General features: G+C 35.0%; 1 protein-coding gene across 1 annotated transcript in view; it reads left to right on the forward strand.

Moving 5' to 3' along the window:
- Window positions 1-4,012, forward strand: part of LOC110454052 (FAD-dependent oxidoreductase domain-containing protein 2-like) — a 48,656-nt gene extending 44,644 nt beyond the window's left edge. The window contains exons 9-10 of the mRNA XM_021503389.1: window positions 602-840; window positions 1,466-4,012. Of these exons, the coding sequence (XP_021359064.1) occupies window positions 602-840; window positions 1,466-1,740 (514 nt within the window). The 3' untranslated portion in view covers window positions 1,741-4,012. The remainder of the gene's footprint in view (window positions 1-601; window positions 841-1,465) is intronic.
- Window positions 4,013-11,640: the final 7,628 nt, after the last annotated feature.

Below are 11,640 nucleotides of genomic sequence, written 5' to 3' on the forward strand. Positions count from 1 at the left end.
TTCACTGATGAACATTTTGTTATGATATTATGAAGCAAAGTTTGTCGGAATTAAAGAATTAGTCAACTGACCAAAGATCAAGGTCACTGGGTTAAAGGTCAAGGTAATTTGGTTACAAAGGTCAAAGACAAAGTGGATCTCTGACTTTGACCCTGGCTCTTGATGGGGGGAGGTATTTAAGGTGAAATAAAACTAATCAAAGCTAACAAATGAGTATTGCACCGGTATTTACATTTCTGTTAGCCCAGCAAATATGGAGGTGGAAGTAAACAAGACTCACATCAGAGTACATGTAAAATGTATATTTTGCATCCTTGCGATTCTTTTTGAAGTCCAAATGTCAAACGTCAAGCTCAGCTATATGGGCAAATGCTTCTTGATGATATGGGGGATATATTGCCACAAGCTACTTGATTATTTTAAAGACCTGTCAGTGTTCTAGTTATGGTAGAGTATGTAGCATACTCAGCCTGATAAGGACCCATGTTTCCTATAAGTACCCCACCCTTACCCTCAACCTATTTATGCTACTTGATTATTTTAAAGATTTGTTCAGCTGTTAAAAACAAAACATCTGATGTGTCTTGATTTGTATTTACAGTAATGGACGTGAGTACACTTACCTGGAAGAGTACCCGATCAACCTGATCCACAGACTGGAGGAGGACGCTGGTCATCCCACCACCAGGATCATAGCAGTGGTGCTACAGTATGGGGCAAATTTCTCAGGGCCAGGCAATGATATCTTCCGTGTTGACCGGGCAACAGGAGAGCCGTCCGAGGCCCACACTTCCAACTTCCTACATCCCGTCCTCTACTACTACGAAACGCTTCCCACAAGTTTGTAGCTTCAATCGATCTTGATTTGATATATATTATTCTAACACATAAATCTTTAGCTGTATGTTGACATTTGCTGTCACAGGGAACAGTGTCAAATGTTTGTATGAACCTGTTTCAGTGTTTCATATTTTTTTGGTCAAAAGTGAAACTTGGATCCTTACAAACAACAATGATCATATACTCTATATTTCTGTTTCTGATTTTTATTTTGTTCATATACAGCATTCAGCATCAGTCAGAAATTCAGTATTGTGCAAATGATTATTTATACATAATGTAACACACATAGGGTGAAACACTCTTTGAGATCCTTATGTCATCATACCTATATAATTAGACTATTTTCATGTAAAATAAGTAATGTGCTTGTAATTTATTTTTGATTTTCCCTATTTTAATAGCAGCTATAACCCTCTCTGATTCCCACAATTTGGTTGTACGATCCTTAAATAAAAGTTGATGTAACAGCTTTTCATCAGAGGAGACGGGGATGTTTATTTAACCATTGGCTGCAATTCTAGTTTGAATTTCAGAGTTGTTTTAATATTTTTAGAGTCACCTTTACCTTGATATTGTTTTATGTAGTTCTAATAAACTTACAATTGCTTTTATTCCCTGACAGAATCTCAAATGTTGCGCATAGCCAAGGATGAGATCTTGCCTCGCCCAAAACTGATGCACCACATTGTTGAGGACTTTCTAACAGTCTGGGATGGCCCCCTCAGTCACATCCTCCCACTTCGACGCTACATTGAAAATGTCCTCAGCAGTGACATGCGCAATTTCTTCAGCGAGGATTGTTTGGAAATGGCCCTTACACAGAAGACTGTTCCAATATTTTGTGAGGACTATCTGGGGGGAGAGGGCATACCAGGATACCGAGCACTGCAGAGCTAGCTTGTGTCAGCCATTCCATAGATAATCAGATAGTTTGATACAGTGCCTACAAAATGACCATTCAATCATAATTCTAATTATGCATATTAATGTTTTTTTATTTATCCAAAATCTATGAAAGTCCAAATGTTGATTTGTTCTGAGTTTCAACTCAAGTGTCTGCTGAAATCTACAGACATGAAAAGGAAGTTTCCTGTGTTAGTTGAATTGAGCAAATCATAATTAGGATAAATTGTTGCCACAACGGTATGTGTCTCTATGGCAACAGCCTGGGTGTGGAGATACTTGTGATAGGGTTCTATATGCAATCACTTCACATCTGGTATGGGAAAATACAATATTTTTTATAGATTTTATTGACTTATTTGTTTTTGAAAGAATTTGACAGATATTAACATTCAAAATGAACCCAAAAGTTACAATAATGATTAGTCATTTTAATTATAACTACATATTAGTATAACACACACTGGCTCTGAATTCAACTAGAACCGTTTTTGTTGATAGAACATGTTTTCATAGATATGTTAAATTTGTTCTTATCTCTTTAGACACACACTTTGAAAAGGATAACCATTTTTTTAAGACACAAATTCCATTTAATTTTCAGTTCATACAACTTTTTATACATGATTAGTGTCCCGGATGTTTACTTATGTAGATTATGTTTTACGCACATTTGATTTCATAAACTGACCTTTGTTTGCTTATTCATGACAACATTAATTTACATTTCACTTGACATGTCTTAAAGTACATTTAAATAATAAATAAATAATAATACATTCAGGTAAAACTTGAATTTGTGATTGACATTTAATACAAAATTTGTTAATATCAATACACACGAAGTACAAGATTTTTTTCTGGAAAAACAGACTTAATCACTACGTAGGTCTTATTTGTCGTGACAGCTGTATCAAGCCCCGATCAACTTATTGTTTAGTCAAGCTTATACAAAAAGTTGAATGATATGCATCAAATTATGCACATTTAAGTCATAAGTTTTAGCCGAGGTAGTCAATTAGATGCCATGGAGGCCATCTTAAATTTCAGACAGGTCTAAATTAGTGGAACTTGAAAAGAAATGTCACAGCCAATCGGAGTCAAGGCCATGGCAGCCTCCTATGGTATTGAAATTCACAACACTTGGTAAAGATTATGGTAGAATTATTTGTACCTATGCATTTTTTGGTTGAAACAGCCTAGTTGAGCCTAAGAAGGGGAAAATACCTCCGGCAATACTATTGGCCATCTTGGATTTCAGTTAATTCCCAAAATTAACAACACTTATTGAGAGTAATGAGAGAATCCTGGAAGGATTGACTATTTGCATTGAAGAGTTTTAGAGATATACAATCCAGCTGTATGATGCGGTGTAATTCATTTTCGACATACTGTATATCTATTACTAACTGTTAAAGGTACAGCCACCTGTCTGTGTGTTACATTCATCTTTAAAAAGTATCAAATGGCTGCAGGAAATAACAACTCTCTGTCAGTGGCTTAGGGGCATTGTTTGTGTACATAGTTCGGATCAGTTCACTTTCGGTTAAAATCGGCTTGCTGCTTAACTTGGGAAGAATTTATAAAAACAATGTTTATATTGTTAAATGTACACTAAGCTATGGTCAGGTTTAGACCCTGCTTCATCATCATATTAAGACAGAACACTAGAGTGTGGTTACATTCAGACACTAACGTGTTATCAAGGGTGTATTAGTCTGTTGGCAGTTTATGTCGTCACCCAATTCCCACCTACATTTGTACGTTCGTACAGTTTATACTACTTTTTTTTATACAGGATTTTATTTGTAAACTGACATTTTCACTTTTTGTTCCCCAGAAATTACCAAATGTATTCAGAAGGCAGTGAATGTGTATCTGGCAATGCAACAACATTCTAATGGGTATCGTTCCGTTGATCTTCCACCAGCAATGTGTTCCTATGACAATATAGTGAAACCTCAATATAACGCCCATCCTTTCATTTGCCACCTCTCTTACTACCAATATATTTCACGGTACACTCTTTTTTTCTTAAAATTCCTAATATGTGTCCGTCAATTTATCGGCAAACCCCTTTATAACGCCAAATTTTTCCAGGACAAATGGTGGCAGTATAACAAGGTTTTACTGTATTCTGGATTAATTTGATGTTTGATGAAGCTTTTAGATAGCATATGATATAATTATATGATTTTACACACTACTTTATCATTATAAAAAGGCAGGTAGGTTGTACAGATTTCATTTCGCACAAGTCTGTAAATTTAAATATATATTTTTATTTAAAATATACAGTCCATAAAAAAAAGTTGATAAATCCACTTGCTAGCTTGTTTATAAGATTTGAACTGTTGGCATCCTCTGTAGGCAATGGAAGGTGTATCAGAATCTATTAATGTCCGGGGCACCGGCTGGCACTTCAGATATCAGATTTGAATATTTATTTAATTTGCTTATATTCAGAAAATTTAATATTTTTTCTTTAAAGTTTTATAAAAGTAACAAACTAGAATTGTGTCTCATACATACTGCAGGTTGATGACAACTCGAACTGAGTTGGATATATGTTCACTATTTTATTCCAGAGACATAGTAAAAAAAAATGTTTTGTTAATTCACCTCTATGTGACATATTACCTCTAGGAGTTCAAGTTGAGTCAAGAGTAAACTGGGTTGGCTGGTCTAAATAAGAAAATTATCAATTGTTGTGGAAAATATAAGATATTTTAAAAACATTTCTCAGACCTGAGGGAAGGGGTTCTTGGTAACCACCTGTATCTACCATTGTTTTGAACTTAACATTTCAACATTTGATAAAGACCAGTAGAGGAGTTAATCAGTTAGGTGACATATTATAGGACATACTGCTTTCTTTACAAATCATGTGCCTTTCCTTATATGGGAACACTTATGTGCTCTGATGTAATCTGCCTCAATGTTGTGTTATTCGGAGGAGAATTCAGGAGTATGATTGAAAGAAAGGGTCTTAGGTAAAATAGTAGCTTTATTAGTGAGGGGTTGTCAAGTCAGATCTGTTTTATAGTAAGTAGCTTTAATAGTGAGGGGTTGTCAAGTCAGATCTGTTTATAGTAAGTATCTTTAATAGTGAGGGGTTGTCAAGTCAGATCTGTTTTATAATATTGTAGTCGGTGGATTCAAGAAAATACTTTTTCAGTAGAAATCATCATGAATAGTAGTACCTGGTAAAGTTATCAATTATAGGACTGCAATATATGGTTTTAATGGAAAGCAATGTCATGTTATCAAAATGGATACATGTACCAAACATTTTCAAAGTATGTAATTACCGCAAAAACCCATGTAATTTGCGCACTTTTTTTTTCAGAAATTTAATACCCAAAGTGGGGGGTGCGTAAAATATACAGGTATAGAAAATTTCAAGTTTTTTTCAGGAAAAGATCGACGATTCTGGGAGATCGCCATCTTGGATTATTTCCCTTAATTATACACGGAACTCTAAGACAAATGACGGTCAACAAATTTATTTATGTCAAACATTAATAAAAGATAAATAATGTGTTGTTATGTGAGTTTATGTGAAAAGTATTATTAAATAGGTAACCGTTAACAAAAAAAGTTTAGCCAAATTCCTATGCCAGAGAATCGCCGATCAACTTACGACATTACGTTTCGACATCTCGGTGCGTTTCCCCATACTATTACGAAAATGTAGTTGTTCAATTTAAGCTCCGTTCCATGTAAGTTCTGTAAGTTTTTTTCAAATCGCCTATGCGTAAACGTATAGCATGTTTTTTTTCCGGCTCACTTTCATGTTGATCTCGCGTCTAACATTACGTAAACACGTGATTGATAATAACCTCGTGAATTATTTCAATATTTATTAAATGAAGCATCGTAAAAATAGTCTGCGTTAACTATTTTTTTCCTTGGAGTAGATTTGAAGAGGATGTATTGATTGTCCACGCTTCTAGTATAAACATATTTTTTATAATCCCTTATCAGTCAAATCAGTCTGTTGTTATGACAATGCAGTAGGGCTTCGTAATTCACGCCACGTGTTGGTGAGTGAAAAAACAACAACACGGTCCGTCGATCGCGACTGCAAATCATTTCAATTAGTAGAGCTATTGTTAACGGGTAATCACAGAGATAGTGTTAGCTAATTACTGCATTGTAATTTGTAAAAAATATCGCCAAACCACGGACTTAGATAATCTAATTCCGTGGCCAAACTGATCTGTGACATGACCTGGTTTGAAGTGACGTAACCCAAGCCGCCATGATGAGCCCTTCTCACTGATCGTAATTATGATCAATAAAAGGTATCTAATTATGTCTTTCACCAGGAGATATGCACCAGCGGTTATTAAACATCGAATTACTTATTAATTGATATGTGTTTGTAAGCAAGTAAATGTTAATGTAAAATATTGCTAAAATGAATTGATGTATGCCGATATGCGCACACGTGTGTGTCATGTATGATCAGATAATTCAAAGAAAACAAGCAACAAAATACACATTTTACCTAGTTTCTTCTTGGTTTTAAATATCATTTTACATCAAAAAAAAAAATCATAGAAATATATTTTAAAAAAAAATATTCAGAGATCGATTTTCGGAGCATGAACATCGTTTTTTTTCCAGATTTTTTGGGTGCGCAAAATATTCGAGTAGAAGCTTTTTTCCAGATTTTCAGCCTCAAAAAGTACCTGCGCAAATTACACAGGTGCGCAAATTACATGGGGTTTTACGGTATGTTAAATGAAGTCAAATCAAAATAAATCTGCGTTGGTTGATATTGCAGAGTTTTCTGTACCTGTATCAGGTTTGTCATGTATAGAGCTGTGTACATAAAAACATAATATATATATATAGGTATGTGTGTGTATGTGATCATGTATATATATATATAGGTATGTGTGTGTATGTGATCATGTATATATATATAGGTATGTGTGTGTATGTGATCATGACAAACAAGTGGGTTGCTTCACCTTCTATATAATGATGTAATTTTTACCCAGGTAATGTACATAAGTTGTCATTGGTGGAAAAGTTGCTGATGTTGTTTCATGATGATGATTGCTTTATGATATTTGCATATAATGACAATAATTTAAAGTTGACCTCCTGTCAGAGGATTTACATTACAGTTGAGATACACCTGTCGGAGGCTAATCTTTAGTTAATGTACATCACAGTCCAGATGTTAACCTTGAGGTTATTTACATAATGAATCTCATCTCGGGATTTATCTATTGAACAATAACAACCAAACTAAATATATCATTATTTGACAAACTGTGCATTACTTTTTGTAACAATGACAAAAATTGTATTCTTTTTAGGTCATTGACAAACACTGTATAATTTGTGTATTATTGGCAATGTATACTTTTTTTGGTCATTGACAAACACTGTATTATTTGTGTATTATTGGCAATGTATACTGTTTTGTTCATTGACAAACTCTGTATTATTTGTGTATTATTGGCAATGTATACTTTTTTGGTCATTGACAAACATTGTATATATTGGTTCACTGTTGTTCAATTTCTACAAAGCCAGACCTGTTAGATATGTAAGTCTATTAAACCAGATAAGTACCAATATCTGTGATATTGTTCAGTTGCTGTAGAACAGCCTCTGTAATTCTTTACTAGTCTGCTAATTAACCGGGGGTTTAGATTACTACAATATCATACATTACACCCTGTAGTTCGGGACTCGGCTCTCCAAAAATTACTTCTGGACATTTCTTCTATGTGTATGTAGATCCATGTTAGAGATTTTTATATTGTATTAAGTTTTTTGTTAATTTTAATTTCAGAAATTTTGTATTTACTTCTTGTTAAATTTGTTACTTTAATTGATGTTAGGCTAAGGTCCATTGCAACAAAGATTATTACAAAGTCAGATATTGTGTTCGGTTTCTATGGACAACAATTTTAGGAGTAGAAAGAGGGGGCCTCGTCGTCACTTTACGTGTAGGCTGCTGCTGTGCATGTTTATTGCTTTACAAGCAAATTTTTGCTATATTTGTGATATGATCTTTTTTCTCATTATTTGTATAACTTCACAATAATCCAGTGGGGCTTTTTAGGTTGTAAATCTTCATACCATATACTTAGAGAACTTTTACTTTATTTAGGTTTTTACACATTTGACAGATTAGGGCAGTATACTGACAGGGTACGACACAATCACAGCACACTAACCCATAGGCTCTTATTTCATAGGCAGTTATAGTTTATTTATGACATTTTCACCAGTGAAGTATCAGGAATTATCCATGTGATAAAAGCTTGTACATTCACTGCAGTGAAGATATACAAAATATTATTTCTTCACATGTGAAGATAACACTTTCAGTATTGTCCAATCAGAAATGGAACTTTCTGTTCACTGCATAGATTTTCCGTTTCAAGATGAATGAAGCTACAGTAGAATAAGTGGTTGTTTTGGTACACCATTGCAACATACATTAATGTATTACATAAATATACAATCGGTATAAGTTTTGTTTTGGTACCTTACCAGATAATATCAGCAAACGGCAGAGTTACGTTGAGTAACCCATTAAAAATGTCATTCTGCCTTGTTGTCAAGTATGACATCACTAGAACCTGGTGTCAAACATTACCGGTAAGCTGCTAATTCCCACACTTCTCTGATACATCACATTTGTGTTGTGCGTTACTTTAAAAAATGTAATAAATATAAAATGGTAACGGTTTTTCTATTGAATACCATATGTATTTCAATTGTATTGTCAGACAAATATCAATATTCGGTCATACTTGTGAAATATACATGGTATTCAACAGGAAACCTGTAGATTTCCTCTTTGTATCCTATGGAAGTGGGTCATATTGAGGAACTACAAGTACATGTAGTATTAGTCAGATAAACATTACTCTAACTGGTGGTTCCCTGCATCAGATGATTAAATAATCTGTCTTAATAAACAGATATTATATATGTAGATCTATGAAGATAATTTGAAGGAAAAATAAAACCTCTTGATAGACAGATGGTTTTATTCTGCTGTATGTTGCCTATTCTATGGACAGCTCTCAATCTAATTGGAACCATAGGTCCACCATGAAACTTGGTCCGGGTTACCTATGATATGGGTGGGGCTAAATCTTACTGAAACCACAGGTCCACCATGACACTCGATCAGGGTTACCTGTTATATGGTCAGGTCTAACGTTTATGGAACCATGGGTCCTTCATTAACCTTGATCAGGGTTACCTTTTGTATGGCCGGATCAGTCCAACTGGAATAAAATCTGATGTTCATACACTTACATTTCAAAAATGTATTTCACAATCGGCTACAAAGATGCAGTTTCTACTTTAGACTTTTACTTTGTTCACATTGTAGTAGCTTTATATCCCAGAATAACATGGTGCAAATACATCTAGTTCCCAGACCAACAAAGAATGAATGTATCTAGTAGTTTGATTTAAATATACACACTTTTTGGTTAAGATCAAATGTATAAATCACCCCAGAAATTTAGAATAGCTTTGAGTTTACATTGGATATAGAGTCCGAATTTGCTTTATGACGCTAATATGGTGTCTTGCTTAACAATATGCATTGTAATAGTTGGATTGTACATCTTAGATATAAACAATCTGCTTTGAGATATTGAAACTTCCTATTCTTTTGATACCTTTTAATGTGGTCGGGTTAGGAGGGGAAAGTTAGTAGAGAACTAAAAGCAGGAATGATGCTGAAGTTCTCAAATAATAATGGCACACAAAGTGTCTGTTTATTATATGGAGGGGATAGTTATTGTGATAAATTAGCAGGTTATGTAATAGATCACCAAAAATTGCACAAATTTTTCATTCCTGAGTTCTGTAAAATATGGCATATTCATTGTCATCATCTAAATTTCATCAAGATAATTTCCTGCCAAAATACATTTGGTGTCTAGAAAATATATTAAACAGAGATACACAATAAAACATTATATTTTCCTATTTAATGGAGTTTGTTTATTAATCTGCATAATGCTGGGTCAGGTCATGTGGCAATGAAGTTAACCAATGGCATTGTGATGAAATAAGTCCATTGGCTGTGTGATGGAGTAATGTTATTGGCTGTGTGATGGAGTAATGTTATTTGCTGTGTCATGGAGGAAGTCCATTGGCTGTGTTATGGGGAGTAATGACTGTGTGATGGAGGAATGTTATTGGCTGAGTAATGGTATTGGCTGTGTGATGGAGCAAAATGGAGTAATGTTATTGACTGTGTGATGGAGTAATGTTATTGGCTGTGTAATGGAGTAATGTTATTGGCTGTGTGATGGGGAGTAATGACTGTGTGATGGAGTAATGTTATTGGCTGTGTGATGGAGTAATGTTATTGGCGGTGTGATGGAGTAATGTTATTGGCTGTTTGATGGAGTAATGTTATTGGCTGTGTGATGGAGTAAGGTTATTGACTGTGTGATGGAGTAATGTTATTGGCTGTGTGATGGAGTAATGCTATTGGCTGTGTGATGGAGTAATGTTATTGGCTGTGTGATGGAGTGATGTTATTGGCTGTGTGATGGAGTAAGGTTATTGGCTGTGTGATGGAGTAATGTTATTGGCTATGTGATGGAGTAATGTTATTGGCTGTGTGATGGAGTAAGGCTATAGGCTGTGTGATGGAGTAATGTTATTGGCTGTGTGATGGAGAAATGTTATTGGCTGTGTGATGGAGTAACGTTATTGACTTTGTGATGGAGTAATGTTATTGGCTGTGTGACGGAGTAATGTTATTGGCTGTGTGATGGAGTCAGGTTATTGACTGTGTGATGGAGTAATGTTATTGGCTGGGTGATGGAGTAAGGTTATTGGCTTGTGATGGAGTAATGTTATTGGCTGTGTAATGGAGTAATGTTATTGGCTGTGTGATTGAGTGATGTTATTGGCTGTGTGATGGAGTAATGGTATTGGCTGTGTGATGGAGTAATGTTATTGGCTGTGTGATGGAGTAATGTTATTGACTGTGTGATGGAGTAATGTTATTGGCTTGTGATGGAGTAATGTTATTGGCTGTGTGATGGAGTAACGTTATTGACTTTGTGATGGAGTAATGTTATTGGCTGTGTGATGGAATAATGTTATTGGCTGTGTGATGGAGTAAGGTTATTGGCTGTGTGGAGTAAGGTTATTGGCTATGTGATGGAGTTATGTTATTGGCTATGTGATGGAGTAAGGTTATTGGCTTTGTGATGGAGTAAGGTTATTGGCTGTGTGGAGTAAGGTTATTGGCTATGTGATGGAGTTATGTTATTGGCTATGTGATGGAGTAAGGTTATTGGCTTTGTGATGGAGTAAGGTTATTGGCTGTGTGATGGAGTAAGGTTATTGGCTGTGTGATGGAGTAAGGTTATAGGCTGTGTGATGGAGTAATGTTATTGGCTGTGTGATGGAGTTATGTTATTGGCTGTGTGATGGAGTAACGTTATTGGCTGTGTGATGGAGTAATGCTATTGACTGTGTGATGGAGTAATGTTATTGACTGTGTGATGGAGTAATGTTATTGACTGTGGGATGGAGTAATGTTATTGGTTGTGTGATGGAGTAAATTTCAATGATTGTGTGATTGAGTAATGGTATTGGCTGTGTGATGGCGTTATTTCATTAGCTATGTAGTAATGTTATTGGCTGTGTGATGGAGTTATGTTATTGGTTGTGTGATGGAGTAAATGTCATTGACTGTGTGATTGAGTAATGGTATTGGCTGTGTGATGGCGTTATTTCATTAGCTATGTAGTAATGTTATTGGCTGTGTGATGGAGTTATGTTATTGGCTGTGTGATGGAGTAATGTTATTGGCTGTGTGATGGAGTAATGTTATTGGTTGTGTGATGGAGTAAATTTCAATGACTGTGTGAT

This window comes from Mizuhopecten yessoensis, unplaced genomic scaffold (assembly GCF_002113885.1).
Source record: "Mizuhopecten yessoensis strain PY_sf001 unplaced genomic scaffold, ASM211388v2 scaffold897, whole genome shotgun sequence".
Classification (NCBI taxonomy): Eukaryota; Metazoa; Mollusca; class Bivalvia; order Pectinida; family Pectinidae; genus Mizuhopecten; species Mizuhopecten yessoensis.